This window comes from Zalophus californianus, chromosome 16 (assembly GCF_009762305.2).
Source record: "Zalophus californianus isolate mZalCal1 chromosome 16, mZalCal1.pri.v2, whole genome shotgun sequence".
Taxonomy (NCBI): Eukaryota; Metazoa; Chordata; class Mammalia; order Carnivora; family Otariidae; genus Zalophus; species Zalophus californianus.
This window is the reverse complement of record NC_045610.1, coordinates 58,839,408-58,855,008: the sequence shown is the minus strand read 5'-3', so window position 1 is coordinate 58,855,008 and position 15,601 is coordinate 58,839,408. Positions and strand designations below refer to the sequence as shown.

The window sequence follows — 15,601 nt, the reverse complement described above, 5'->3', positions numbered from 1 at the left end:
GCAATGCCCCAGGGGCCACTTGGAGGCCAGGGGACCACTGGAGGACCCACGGGGCACCGGCGGGAAGCTCTGTGCGACACTGAGCAACCTCGACACTTTCCGAGGCCTCTCAATACCCGGGTCAGTGCTGCCCTTTCACACCTGCCCACAAGCCTCAGAATCCACTGATGGATGGTCCTGCCGGGACACAACCCTCCTGCCACCCTCAGGGCAAAGAGCACTGAGGGCGGAGTCTGACTTCTGGCCGGTGCCTCACGCTGTCCCCTGCCCTCTCACACAGGCCCCACTTCCTGTCCTCGGTACCACTGTTCTGTCCCTGATGGCACGGCTGCTCCAGGAAGCGGCTGCATCGAAACACAAGGAATGCACAGCATTGAACGGGATGAGCCATACCTCTGCTGGTTTTCTACCAAACCACAGGAACACCTAGAAGCCCATCACTTTAAAGAACCACTAAAGAACTGCATCTCTCCCCCAGTCTTGCTTTAAGCGGGAAACCTGACTGCACATTCTGGGACTGCCTGAGTGGCCTTACTGGGACGAGCGTCCGCGGCCGCCCTGCTATTCCCTCCCTCTACTGGGACATCGGCGCTGCCACCGTATCAGCGCCGGCCCGTCCAGAGCTGCTCCATCTGCCCCTCTCAGCGTCATGCCTGAGGGCTGCACGGATGCTTCCAACAGCACAGCCAGCTCCTCACCGCCTCCTCCTGGATCCTCAAGTCTGACATAGGGTGTGCCCAAATCTAGCACCCTGAGCTGTGCCAGGAACGGACTTCAGTCTTTTTACCAGACTTCGTGAAGGAAACAGACTGAGATGGAGGAGGAAGGGGTTGATTCACCTGTAGTTTAAATAGATTTTAAGTGGGAACTGACTCACTGGGAAGCTTAATGGTTAACACTGGGATCTTATAACACAGTGATCAGAAATAATGTGTTAATAAATCCAGGAAATCCATTTCCATTTTCACCAACAGCACTACCTCCGGACGGTGAGAAGTGCCCGTGGATGTGTCCCGCAGCGCCCCTGCCCTGCGGCCCGCACACCGCCCCGGAGCCCCCGAGCGCACGCGGGGGGGCCGTCCGTGTCGGGCAGGTAGCACCCCATTCCCCTCACCTCCACTCTTGAGGAGGTAGCGGTTGACGTCCTGTATGGTGGTATTGATGGTGGGTCCGGTGGGGACACTTCCAGGAGTGACGTCGGGGTCGTTCTCAGGGTCTATATTCTGAAGTCCTTTCCATGGAACTCCAGGATGGAATTCTGGAAAATGCCAAACAAAATGGAAAACAAAACATGACTATTACAGTATCTTCACATCCCTTCATGATAATTTATGGAAATTCTTACAAGCTGCTAGTTAAAATAGGAGACACATCCTAGACTTTCAGTAAATCATCAATCCCCTGGAACAAGCTAGAAGCAGGAATTACAGCTGCCACATTAAGAGAGCATTCAGACGGTGTGGAGTCTAGAAACAGTCTGGCCAGCTGCAATACAGCGTCCCTTCTCATTCCACTCCTCTCACTGAACTAAGGGACTACAGGAAAGCGCTGGGTGCTAACCACTTCCCAAATTCGTGTGACAAACGGATTTCCAATGGAAAAGCCAAAGCTATGGGGTTCATGCTTCCAGGACTCTCAGCTCAGATCCTGGCTTCTCTGGACCGGAATCTCTGTCCTCAGGCTTGGGGCAGCTCTGATCTGCCGCCACATGAAGTGTCGCAAGCTCTTACCTGGGGGCCAGTTGATGCTGGAGCCATTGGAGATTTTATCACTGTCAGACTTGGCACGTGACCAGCTATGGGGAACCGCTACAGGAGGACTGGCTGGTGACTCACTGTTCTGGATTAAATCGTACCGGCCGTAGGAGTCGTCGATGGAGGACTTAGCTGGAGGCCCAATGCTTAGACCTCCAGGGATAGCACCTGTGGGGACAGCAGGAGACCAAGAGCTGAGTGAACAGGGGAGCCCCTGAGCCCTCACTGCTAGGCACCGGGCCCTGCCCCTTTCAGAGGTACATGAACCATCAGACTTGGTTTGTCCTGCACTCTCTAAGGATAAGTAACTATTTTGGTTAGCCCAAACTTTGTGGAAGACCAAAATTCTTTTTATTCTTTAAAGATTTTATTTTTAAGTGATCTCTACCCCCACGTGGGGCTCAAACTCACAACCGTGAGACCCAGAGTCACACACTCAACTGACTGAGCCAGCAAGGCGCCCCAAAACCAAAATTCCTTAAGAACCATTTTAGTTGGTCAAGTTGGAAATCTTGATAAAACACAAACCCATACCATTGAAAGCGGGCCTGTACCTTTCTGGGACCAGCTTATGAGTCTCTGTGCTTAGCGATGGACTCTGTGGTTGCGTGCGTCCTGCCCTCCCTCTGGAAGGACATACTGGGCGTGTGAACACAGGGCCCTTATCTTCTAGACTAGACTGCCTGGCCAGGGGCGGCCACGCTCTCCTGCCAAGGAAAGTGCCCAAGGAGCCTGTGATGATTCTCTTGTAGAATTAACTGTTAGGAAAAACTGTGTTTTTCCTTTTAGGGTATTTACACCAAGAGAGAATCATACACCTATTACATTTTCTCTGCCATTTATGCTATCAGGAAACTGGGAGCTAAAGTTAATGCTTACTAGTGAGGTCACTGCCTCTGGTTATTAGCACTTTTGCTTCTTCCTTTTTTCAAAACATCTGATTTTCTATTGTGTTTTATCATTTTATTGAAAAAAAATTCTCAGTAAACAACTTTTTTTGTTGAAGAATACAGATATATATAAAAAATATGTAGCTATGACCAATATTCTTTGCTGCTCTGGGGCGTTTTCAACTCCTTCTGGGTTTGTAGCAAAGATCTGGAGGCTGAGGTTTCAGGAAATTTGATTGCGCACTAGCTGGGATCTTACACATTCTGTGATGGAACGGAAGATTCCATTCTAATGGAATTCTCAGACAAGAGATGCAGCGTGAGTAATAAAAGGAGCATGCTCTACAACCGGACAGTCAGCGAGTGGAACAGGAGCGACTGGACCCCAGGCACCCCGGCTTGGACGTACCATGCTTGCTGGGGTTCTGATCGAGGGGAGAAGCAGCACCGGGTAAGTTGTCCATCGGGTTGGGGTGTGTCCACTGAGGGAGGCGTGACTGGGACTGAGATGGGTCCTTCACTGACAAACCACCAGTCATGTCCATGCTGTTGACATTCATGTTTGGGTTCAGTCCAGCTAAAAATACAAATGCTATTAGGATATGCCTGCTCTTCTTCTAAATTTTATTACATCCTAAAGCTCTCCTGGAGAATCAATCCAAGTCTTAACTCATGGCCACATACTTAACTCTTTTAATGCTGGTAGAAAGAAAAGCTTTTTGTCTTTTTAACAACACATATTTCCAGGAATATTATTCCCAAATTAAGCTGAAATGGTCATGAATATTCTCTGGTTAAGTAAGACCAATGACTCTCTTCATTTCACTTGTTCCAGAGCTAAACACAGTCCTGGTGCTCCTCAGAACCCACAGAAAGGCAGGGCAAGTCCAGACAATGAGGAAAATCTTTTCTGATCTTAGGATATCTTAGGGAAACTCAGCAGATCAGGACAACTCCCTCAGAGTTCTAGACAGTGTTCTGAAGTACCAGAACAGGCTGGTAGGGATAATTCCATTCCACCTTTACTGAACTTACTTTACAAAAGTGTGCTCTTCAGGAGTTTATAAATATCAGACCCCTTTTAAGGACTTGACCTATTGAGAGCGTGGCAGGGCTGCCATCTGCCATCTGCCCCCGGCTGGAACAGCGTGCCAATCCTGGGTTTCTTTCTTACAGCTAAAGGCACGTGCTGCCGTTATGTGGCAACACCGTGTCAGGTTACTAAAGAGGGGCGAGGAGGACGATACAGAGTCCCCGGTGGGGACTGAACGCTCAGTGATGGAGAATAACCCCAGGATTCACAGACCATACATCCTGGTACGTCAGTCAAAGTGCATCTCTACTTGTAAGCAAGGTATTGAACAGGTTTGTTCTTGGCTTTAAATCCGTGTCTGCAAACTCAAATGACTACACGGGCCAAGCAGCTGTGAAGTGGGCCCAGTGGGGGTGGTGGCGAACCCGACAGTGCTTGTCCCACCTGGAGTGCCAGCGGCTGGTGCCAGCCTGTGCCAGCCACAGGGAAGGCAGACCCCATGGAGCCATTTTAAGAGAAGCCAGAAGTTACTTTTATTTAAAAATTTCCAATTTGTAAATGTTGGTAATTAACACACACACACACACACACACACACACACACACACACACACACACCTTTGCAGACGAAACACACCACCTGAGCAGGTCAGATGCCGCCAGTGGCTGTCTGTGTGCAGCTGGCACGGATGGCAAGCTCCACTTCCATTTGCACACATGTAGTTGGGTGAGGGGACAGTGAGGCCGGGCTCCAGCCTGGCCTTCCAAGTGTTGGGCCTGAGCCGATCTCCCCAGCTTGCCCGCTCATTTGTGGACCCCCGCCACAAGTTAGCATGACTGCCCAGGGCACGCCCTGTCCTGCCAGGCTCTGGTCACTGAAGTCCTGCTCATCTGAGATCCATGCTTGGCCCCTGCTCTGGGTTTTTCTTTCACCATTCATGGTGAACACCAGCTCTCCCTTCTCTGCAGCACTGCCTATGAAGGCTGTTTTTCATTATGCTATGCCTCATCTTCCCGTGTGGACGACAAATTCCAGCAGTTAAGAAACAGCAGAGTAAGGAGACGCTGAGTGGGAAGGAAGGTGGACAGAGCTACAATCATTGAAGAAAAATGCCAAGAACCAAAGAGAGAGGCAATTTTATAGGCTAAGTTTCTTATACTGGATCAGCTATTTTTTTTTTTTCTTTTTAAAGATTTTTATTTATTTGTCAGAGAGAGAGAGAGCACAATCAGGGGGAGCAGCAGAGGGAGAAGCAGACTCCCCGCTGAGCAAGGTACTCGACGTGGGGCCGATCCCAGGACCTGTGACCATGACCTGAGCTGAAGGCAGATACTTAACTGACTGAGCCACCCAGGCGCCCCTGATTAGCTGTTTTTCTTTTTTTCTTAAGATTTTATTTTTTAAGTAATCTTTACACTCAATGTGGGGCCTGAACTCACGACCCCGAGATAAAGAGTCACATGCTCTACCGACTGAGCCAGCCACGTGTCCCACTATTTATTTTCAATAAGTTTGTTAAGTTTAATGTGAATATTATAAAATGTTATCAAAATTATTTTTCATCTAATTTTGAAGAGCCACTGTACTAATTTTTTCATTTGTTTTAAGAATAAAGATTAGTGTACTTTACTCTCCAAAAATAGGTTGAGAGGCCAGATGGACACTAGCAAGCTGAAGCGGAAGCTTTTCCTGGTAACAGACAATGGAACCGGTTTCTGAAAGGACTCCTAAACAAGACGTGCTTGTGTCTGGCTCACGTCTCACAAAGGGCTTGCTGCATGGAGCACTGTCCTGAGAACTTCACATATTATCTCACTTAATCTTTAAAGGACCCCATGAGGTAGTATCCCCACTTTAAATGGGGAATTGAGGCAGAGACAGTCGGGCAAGTCATGCAAGGAAGTGCTGAGCCAGCCCTGGTGGAGCTAGGACTCGGCGTGGCGGGTCATCTCTCCAGCCAGGCCTCGGCCACCAGACTGTCCTCCTCTGTGCACATAAAAGGCTGTGAGCATGGGGCAATGAGAAAGGGATGGGATGATCACAGTCAGCATTCATCAGGTTCATATTAAGGACATACCATAAGGATTGCATATGAAGGAGAACATGCTCGTACCATTAGGATTTACGGCTCTTTTCAGGGCAGTATTAAGGAAAGGGACACCATCAGCCAGCAGCAAACTCACCATCATGCATCTGACCTTTGCTCCTGATATGTATTTCCTGGGTTACTGGTTCCCTTTGTCCTAGAGCCTCACCCTAACAGCCACCTGGCAGACAAGCCTGAGAGCGGTCACCAGGTTCTGGATTCTTACATCAAACCGTTTCATGTATAATCCATTTACTGACATATACCTCCCTGGGACACTTCCTCGATCCTGCCTGCAGTTACGTTAACCTATGCCCCTCCTGGCTGGCTTGTAGGACCCGGAGGGTGGCACCGCGTCTTCCGCCGACCTGCAGATTTCATGTGCTGAGCATGCTTCCTACAGGTTAGGGGTCAACACATGCATGTTGATTTGGCGGATTATAAGCCATCTTCTACACTACAAGGCTTATATGGACAACCACTGCTTTCCAAGAAGTACCTGATTTTTAAAAATCTAAACACCTTTACTAGTAAAACCATTATAAACTCATCCCTGCAGTTAGGTGGGGGCTGGTGGCTACTAAAGAGCAGGAAACCAGGAACAGAACAAACCTATTCGACAAGAGAAAGGAGGGAATTCTGGGGCTCTCGCTGGCGCTCCTTTAAAAGACTTTATACTAGAAGGTATTTATGGCCACAGCAGAATTTCGCTCTGCAGAAGACAGCCAGTGGCGCTCCCTTACCAGGAAGCCCTGGGAGAGAGTGCCGGCCCGCACCGCGGGGACTCACCGAGAGGGTAAGGAGCAAAGGTGCTGGGAGAAGACTGTGGCTCTTTGGTCTGCAGGTCGGGCAGGCCGGGGGCCTGGGGGTGGGGGGGGAAGCTGTCCATGGCCGATTTGCCTGCAGAGGGGTGCAGAGACAGGTGCGGCGGGGGCGGCGGCGGCTTCACGAGCAGGGCCTGGGCCAGCTGGCGCTGGTGCTGCTGGATCTGCTGCTGCAGGTTAGTGATTGTGCGCGCAACCTGGCGGCAGAGATGCGAGTTGGAAAAGGTTTGAGAGTGGCGCACGTCACTTGTCTCCAGACCCAGGGCATTCAGTCTCCGCTGGCTGGACCCACCTGCTCCCAAACCAAGGTGACCCCGAGACTGCTAAAAGGGAGGGGGGGTTAGCGAGAGAAAAATCAATGACAACGTAACAGTTTGCCATTTAGCAACTTCAGATCAGGCAAGATGGGCGCTAGCGAGTCCAGCTACACCCACCAGGCGATACCTACTTGCTGCTCCTGTTGTCTCATGGGTCCGGAAACATTACGCTGAGCCTGTAGCATCTGCTGCTGGATTTGTAAACGTTGGTATGCCTGTTGACAGAAAACAGTTAAAATACTGTAAGAAAGCCATCAACAAATGGTTCAACTATTGTATATTAAAAAAAAGAAAGAGAGAGAGAGAAAACAGCCAAGATTCTTGGTCCCCTTACCATACTATGGTTTAAGCATACTTACTGTGAGGTAGAAGCATTTTTAAAAGGAGAAATGTCTTTCTCAAACCCTTCTAGTGCGTAGATTTTTTTTTTTAAGATTTTATTTATTTTTTTTTTGAGAGAGAGAGACACAGTGAAACAGGGAACACAGGCAGGGGGCGAGGAAGACGGAGAGGGAGAGCAGGCTTCCTGCTCCTCCTCCTCCTCCTCCTGAGGAGCAGGAAGCCTGACATGGGGCTCGATCCCAGGACCCTGGGATCATGACCCGAGCCGAAGGCAGACGCTTAACGACTGAGCCACCCAGGCACCCCTAGTGCATAGATTTTTATTTTCTTATTTTTTTTTAAAGATTTTATTTATTTGAGAGAGAGAGACAATGAGAGATAGAGATCACGAGAGGGAAGAGGGTCAGAGGGAGAAGCAGACTCCCCGCTGAGCAGGGAGCCCGATGTGGGACTCGATCCCGGGACTCCAGGATCATGACCTGAGCCAAAGGCAGTCGCTTAACCAACTGAGCCACCCAGGCGCCCGCACATAGATTTTTAAAAACTAATTCAGTCAGTACCCTTTAGTGTAGGTAATGAGATTTGTCAGCAAATATTTTTCAGTTAACGAAGAGATCAAAATTCTTCTGCTCAAATCTTACAAACTAAAAGTAAAAAGAAATGATGGGAAAATGAAAAACTACTGATTCTTACAGTGATACAGATGAAAAGTTGTCCAGAGTGGCTCAGACCCTGGCGCAGAACAGCAGTGACTGGCCACCCCAGATAATCAGAACAACTCCAGGCTTGTGAGTGCCAGGGGCCACATGATGATGTCCCCCCACGGGCTGCCTGAAATCCGGCCTGTGGCACTCCTGTCACGGGCCCTGCCTGCCCAGCTGGCTAACCGTGAGCACCTTCCACACAGCCATGCGTTAAGTTCCATCATTTGATCGCTTCAAAATGCTGGCTGCCAATCATACATTTTTTTCTTACAACATGGATTTTTGAGGACATGTTTAGCAAGAGGATTTATTAAAACAGGATCCATATAAAGGTAGAGACTATACTATTAGAAATGCCTCATTAATCTGTAAATTATAGTGGAATAAAATACTCCACTTCAGTGAATCCTTTAAGGCCCTAAAACAACCTCAGGATGCACCAAAACTTTATTTTACCAATTTTTGAAAAAAAAAAAAAATAAAAACAGTATGAATTGTTTGTAAAACAGAACACATTAAACATAATTCAAGACTTTCTTGCTTTTTCCACCATCTTTTTCTGTGCCGCCATCATGGTTCACATGAATGTCCTGGTAGATGCTCTCAAGAGCACTAACAATGCTGGAAAGAGAGGCGAAAGCCAGACTCTTACTAGGCCATGCTCCAATATTATCATCGGGTTTCTAGTAGTAAGGAGGGTCTGGGGCTCTACTTACTACTGGAAAACCGGCCCCTCGGACTGGTTAGACTGAGTCTAATGGGCAGTAAGGGTTATATGACTGACAGGGCCTGGGGATCTCTTGTAAGAAAAGCTTTGGCATCAATGCTTTTGTCTATCAGCTGGGAAAATCACTGTCAACCTCACAGGCAGGTTAAACAAGTGTGGAGAGATCAGCCCCAGTTCTGACGTATAACTCAAAGATCTAGAAAAATGGCGGAATAATCTGTTCCCATCCTGCCAGTTTGGTTTCATTGTACTGACAAGCTCAGCTGGCATCACGGACCATGAAGAAGCAAGATGAAAATGCACAGGAGGGAAAATCCTGGGATTCTTTTTCTAGAGATGTAATATATATGTGTAAATAAAATGCCTCAATGGAAAAAAAAGAGATTTTCTTGATGTCTTTCACATTATAGGGGTCAATAAAAATTACCATATAAATAAGAGATTTTAGAACATCAGTATGATAACTAGCTATGTCTCATGTCAGAATACAGCCATGTCTTCAGCGTTACCAAGAAGCAGAAAGCTACTTTCCTCTATAATAATACCTCTACATAATACGCTTTTTAAATGTGTGCCTGACTTTTATGGTTGTTTCCTTCTCCATCTCTGAGGTCAGGGGTCTCTCCCTGTTGCTGCTGGTAGTAAAAGCAATAGTGCTGTGCACTTGAACCACCCACCCACCACACTTTCAAGTCCTGGGAAGCCTTCCTACCACGCTGCAAGGTGCCCCCCCATCTCCAATTTTACGGACAAAGAAACAGCGTCTGAGACCCTAACATAGTCGTGACCCCACTTCCTGAGCTCTGTGTTCTCCCTGAAACCACGATTTTCTCCGGGCACTTTCTTCCTCCCATCCCATGCTGCTACTTACTGGAAAACTGGACCCTTAGACTGGTTAGACATGAGGACTGACAGGGCCCAGGGCTCTCCTATAAGGAAAGCTTTGGCATCAATGCTTTTGTCTATCAGAGGCCTTTCTTCCTTCCTTAAGGATTCCTGGTCATTTTCAAGGAGATGAAGTTACTGGACAAGACTTTGAAATAAAGCAGGTGTCAACATATTAAAGAAAGGTCCTTTAGTGTATATAAATCCAGTATGCATCTAGAGATACAGTGACACAGAATTTTATGGCAAAAGCAGTGAGACTGTCGAAAATTAAAAATTTAAGGTATGTTAAATTGTAAAACTTCCAAGAATTATTAGGCTACATCAGCCTTTCTCAAAAGGGATTGTGAGAGGGAATTAAACCCTAATCTCTATGGCATCTACTGTATGTAATGAAGTAACTTCTCTTTCACGCTTCCAGAACAGACTTTGTGTGTTCCACCCTTGAAGAATTTAGAGAATCGTCACTCAAACGAGTTTCTGTGTTCTGTGGTTCTGACGGGAAACTCTGGATGAGAAAGGCTAGCTGAGACCCTGAGCCGAAGGACACGCCTCCTGGTAAGGTCTGGGACACTCTGTGAAGGGGCCAGAGAATTGACACTCTTAAGTGAAAAACTTCCTAATTTTTTCAGTAGTCTCACATGAAGAAAGTGAGGCATTAACTAACTACTTTTATTAGTGGCTAGGTCGCTGGCATAGCTTCATGAATGTCAGTGCGCACTCTTCCTTAGTTCTAGAAGCTGAATGATCTGTCCGCTTACCAGCTGCAGCTGATAGAGCTGGTTCAACATCGTCATATGCTGAGGATTGATTGGCGAGGTCAATAGTGCAGGGTTGAGACCAATGTTTTTTGCTGCAAACTGCAAAAGCTGTGCTTGAACCTGTTGAACACAACACAGAGCGTCAGGCACTGTGTCCCTGTCGAAACGGCCACCTGTCCAGGCAGTGTTTCCAAGATGCAGAACTGATGAATTAATGACAGTTAAAGACAGCTTGTCTCAAGAATGAACTTCAAAAGCCATTAAAAAACTCATGGGCTTTTTGCCATTAGTAGTTAACATGCTTCTGTAGAAAATAAGGAAGGAAGGAAGGAAGGAGAGAAAGAGCCTTCCACCTCCAAATATTTTAGACACGAATTAAGATGCTAGGGCTCTGGGTAACTCCTATCGAAAACTGATCTCACATTCTGTCACAGTGAAAATAAATGATTGGGCATAATTTAAGGACGGGAGATAGTGAATGTGGGGTTTCAGGGAAGAAGCCGCTCCTGCTGGCAGGTACCACGCCACCCCACAGGAGGGTCTCTGCCCAGGATGGGCTCGGGACGTGGTCTACGCCCCTCTGCCGGCCCTGCCCTGGACCGTCCATCTGCATTCCCGTTCAGGGGGATCTCTTCAACTGCAATTCACTGCGCTGAAACAATCTGGGGCCTGGCACTGGAGATTTCAATGTTTTCCACCATGGGCTATGTATGTTTATCACAACATTTATGCAAGATGATTTTGGGTAGAACGTGGATGGGCTTCTTTTACTTTAATACTTGTCTAATGTATATCAGAAAAATGTGATTTTTTTTTTCTACTTATGATAGGTATGTAAAGTTTGTTTTAAGAACAGATTTATTTAAGCAGGCAAGTCATTTAAAGAAAACACACTGTGTAATAGTACAGGTAATGTGGGGCACAAGGGTGACACATGCTTTGCTGAGTGTGGGAAGCCTGCTGCCGGTCACCCAGGCTCAGCTCTCCTTCTGCCCCTCAGGCTGGGGTGGCTGTGTCCGCAGGCTCAGGCAGTGGGACACAAGCGGACGTGTTCTGTGACGCTCCCAGCGATTGGGAAGGGCTGTGGCAGAGGCGCCCCACTGCCCTGAGCCGCTGCCTCCTGCACGGCCACCCAGAGAAGCAAATGCCTGTCCTGTCTAAGCCTCTGCACTCCGGGGTGTCTGGTATCGTGGCCCACCCTGCATCCTGATGAAGGAATTTAACTGTTGTTTCACCTACATTTCAGCCATCTCAACTCAGTGCACAAATCTGGGTTCAACCAACTGTGGAGGGTTAACTACTTCCAACTAATTCTATAGCTTATCATTAGTAATCTATTACTGAATATTTTTAAAAGGGATGAGGACTGAAACACTATAAGGAAAAACTCAGTCCAAAGCGTAAAATTATGGAATGTTCTAAAAGTAAACACAATTAACATGAAAAAAGTCCAAGTGCTTTAGAGCTATGCAAACAAGTATCCTTTTCCTTTTCTGTTTGACACACATTTTTTTTTTTTAAAGAATCTCTATGGGCAAAAATGGTCTAATACTAGGTAATAAACTTAACTAAGGAGCCAGTAATATATTAATATATAATTATGATCTATGATCACATGCAGGCGGCCACCAAAGCATTCTTCAGGCCCTGAGTGCTCCCACGTGCCCCCTTACGGGTTAAGCAATGTTTCAGCTTGTCATTTTCCTCTCCCAGCCAGGACAATTCATCAGGTTCATCTGAATAATTCTGGTAAGACCTGGACAAGAACTGCATTACAGTGCGTGGGAGGCGATCTTTCCACCCAGCTGCATGGCTCCTGACCGGTGGACGCCTAGCCGGGCCGTGGCTGGTGGGGGCACCCCCAGGGGCCGTTCTGAAAATGCCTCCCGTGGCCGGAGGACCGGTGGACGGGCGGAGAGGAAGGCCGTGCTCGGGGGTGGGTGAATGAACTGGCTCTCACTTTCAAACAGTGACGTCGAGCGGCACAGACACACACAACGCCCATCCGAGTCGCCGCGGGTCCCACCTGAGGGGATAGAAACGGAGGCACTTGAGCACGGAGGCTGGGCTGGGAGGAGCTCAGAGGCTGCACGGGGGGCTGCGGCGGCGGCTGCATGGTCCTGGCTTGCGCTGCTCCGCTGCTGCCGAACATACCCAGGCTGCCACTCGGCATCTGCGGGGAGATGGCACGGGCCGGGTCGCTACGGAGCCGGGCACCCCAGGAGCTCTGGAGGAGGCTCCGCCTTCCTAAATGCGACAGCAAAATCCTCCCTACTTCCTACTGCTGTCGACTTCTACCGAAGTGAACTCACAGTAAATGCTGCCGGGCAGGCTGGCTGTGGACGACGACGGGCCGCCAGCCGTGAAGGCTGCCCATGTCTTCACACGACAGGGCCAGTTGGAAAGGGGCCCCAAAAGAGGCTACCATGTCCACAGAAACTATCATAATACAGCGTTCCAAACAGCAATGCACGCCATGGGGTTCGGAAGCTTTTCTCACAGGCTATCTGTGGTGGGGTACGGAGCGCTAAGGGGTGGGGACTGCTAACCTGAACCAGCAACATTTTCAAGTAGGAAACAGAAGTATAATTTCAACCAAAGTGGAAGCTGAATAAATGGATAAATCCAGGTAGTTACCTTTGTGTTAAATATCATCAGTGCATTTTAGGTGTAATTTCTGCTCTGCTGCAGTGGGTGGGCTCACTCCCAGCACCCTGCCCACCGGCTTGTTCGCTGTCCAATGGCAGAACACCCGAAAAGCAGGCATTGCACTGAACTACCACCAGCATTAGCCACATGAGACCGCGGGCTGAGGCGCCACCGACTGCTACCCTGGGACGACAGGCGCACACGTGGCCCTGGTGGGCCACCCCAAACATCACAGCGTCTACTTAAAGATCTGCCTCAGAGGTTGGTGCGTGTCAGCCTCACATGCGAGCGAATCCATGAAAAGGACGTCCTGCAGACGGGTTACGCCTTCCGGGGGGACTGGGAGACACAACGGCCACGGAGCCGCGTTCCACACAAACCCGCAGCCCTCCCTTCCGTGACGCCTGACAGGGGCTCTCACCGCCCCTGAGTGTCACAGAAGGGAAAACACCAACGTGGCTCTCTGGAATCCACCGGGATGTCACCTCTATTTCAGGGAGCAGGGGGAGCACGTGGTGTTTTCTCAAAGACCACGGTATGGAAGGTTTGGACCGCTGGTGCACAGGATGGCATCACCCGGATCCGTGAAGGGACCTCGCAGCTGGAGACCACCCTGCAGGACGCACTGTTTAAACCAGCAGTACTGAGCACTGAGGGCACTGAACTCAGGTGTGTGCTCGTTATGTGCAAAAATAAATGAAGTTTGGAAGCATTTCCTACAACATGGTTCAATTTCAAGAACTGGATTCAACTCCCAACACCTGTACATCACCTGGAGGGAAATCCTTCTCCTATTTCAGCTACCTTAACATACTTGACTGTATTTTAAAGTACAGGTATTAGTTAAAAATCAAAGTATATGTCCCAAACACATTTGTTAGAGGCAGGTGAAACCGAGACCACACTGGCTCTCTCCCCACAGCCTTACCTGTCTAGAAGAATTCAAGTTTTGCATGCCCAGCCCTGAGGCAATCCCACCCAGGGCCTGATTAGGGAGTGCACTGTTTGAAAGGGGGAGCTTCAGGCTTGGTGAAGGCAAAAACGGTGAAGTCGTGGGCTCTTCCACTAGGCCGCCGTCCTGATTGGAGAAAGAAAGGGTGAGCTACGTGCAGTGTCCATCCGCAGACAATGCACAAAGCAGTTTCCCAAGGACGTATAAACGGGTATGGATGGATAAAGAATTAAAAGATCAAAATAAGTGTGGGTAACAAGAGAATGGAGAACATGGGCCAAAGGAAGAGTGGAAAAGAAAAAGAGAAAGAGGATTAAGATGCTGTTCTCATAACCATTACTTCACCAACACATACATTAGCTTACAACGTGCTCAGACTCTGCTGACTCTGCCCGGGGCAGGGCTCAGGAGAAGCACAGAAACATTAGCAAAAGTCGTATTTGGAAAACACTTTACAACCATTTTCAAATAAACAGGCTGCCTTCCTTCAGTACGAGGGCTCTAGGGGTACATTTGGTTGCATTCTGCCGACACTCAGCTGTTTCATATGGTTTAATCCAATAACAGGTTAAGTTATAAAGCAGATGGATCTTACTCTTTTACATTATTAAGGTCACATTATGTGTCAGGCCCTTTGCAAATTTATCTCCTCTAACTCCACAACCAGCATGCAGTATTATTCTTCATTTCTTTTTTCTTTTTTTTTTGTATTATTCTACATTTTAAAGATAAGGAAATAAGTCAGGGTCCCGCACTTAGCAAGTTAAATACAAGATACCAAATTAAACTGGAATTTCACATAAACAACAAATAATATTTTAGACTAAGTGTGCTCCACCTATGACTGGTTGTTTATGTGAACTCCAAGTTCACTAAGGATCTTGGATGTGACCAGAGCCACAGCAGGGGGCAGGGCAGGACCTGACCCTCCCCCTAGGCCCTCCCCAGCCACAGCTTTCTGGAGGGTAGTGTGTGGCAGAGGATCCTGTTCATTTGTGAGCAGGGATGAAGTGTTCTCTCTCTCCTGTGAGCCTTTCTGCTTTGTTGTGTTTTGTTTCTAAACCTATCCTTTCTTGCTTCAATTTTATTTTCAAGGTTCAACATTTTGACTGATTTTCACGGGATGCTGTTCTCCCCCTCCTTTTGAAGGCACACCCATCCGGAGAGGGGACATCACTACATGACAATCCTGAAGGGGCTGAACTGGTGCCTGGACACGTGGAACCACCCCAGGGGCTTCCAACAGACACCTGCATGCTCTCTGAAGTGGCCGAGCTGGGCCGACTAGACACGGGTGCCTGCACCCAACCACTTCTAGTTTCTTTTTCTCAGATTAAACATGTAACACATCATTTCCAATGCCTTATAAAATAAGACAGTAAAACAGAAACTTGATGACCCTTGTTACTGGACAAACTGAAGCAGATAAGCCAGCCAAGTTCACCCACTAAAATGAAAATCAGTTTTCAATTTCGGTACTTTTTAACCCTAGCTACATCGTATGAAATGTAACAGTAACATTATTTCTTCTGAGTTAAACGGTCACATATATTTTTAAAAAGTGGGTAAAAGTCACTTAAATATTACACACAATCCGGCAAGTATTTAATCCAGCTTGCATTAAGGACATAGTTAAAATGAAAAATACCTCTTTTTAAAAATGAACAAACAAAACAC

General features: G+C 47.9%; 1 protein-coding gene and 1 long non-coding RNA gene across 6 annotated transcripts in view; one reads left to right on the top strand and one right to left on the bottom strand.

Moving 5' to 3' along the window:
* TNRC6C (trinucleotide repeat containing adaptor 6C) overlaps positions 1-15,601 on the bottom strand; it is a 100,293-nt gene that overhangs the window by 13,154 nt on the left and 71,538 nt on the right. For 2 of the 5 annotated variants that reach the window (XM_027625523.1, XM_027625527.2), the window contains exons 10-17: positions 13,901-14,050; positions 12,350-12,496; positions 10,324-10,443; positions 7,036-7,119; positions 6,553-6,784; positions 3,054-3,221; positions 1,731-1,922; positions 1,115-1,258 (exon numbers count right to left, since the gene is read on the bottom strand). In XM_027625523.1, the coding sequence (XP_027481324.1) occupies positions 1,115-1,258; positions 1,731-1,922; positions 3,054-3,221; positions 6,553-6,784; positions 7,036-7,119; positions 10,324-10,443; positions 12,350-12,496; positions 13,901-14,050 (1,237 nt within the window). Of the gene's footprint in view, positions 1-1,114; positions 1,259-1,730; positions 1,923-3,053; positions 3,222-6,552; positions 6,785-7,035; positions 7,120-10,323; positions 10,444-12,283; positions 12,497-13,900; positions 14,051-15,601 lie in introns of all 5 variants that reach the window. The other 3 variants (XM_027625524.2, XM_027625525.2, XM_027625526.2) reach the window with 3 other exon arrangements.
* On the top strand, positions 3,016-15,595 carry LOC113939432. The gene is made up of 4 exons (XR_003525234.1): positions 3,016-3,095; positions 3,821-3,961; positions 9,984-10,120; positions 15,020-15,595. It is a non-coding gene; the product is annotated as an uncharacterized LOC113939432 (long non-coding RNA).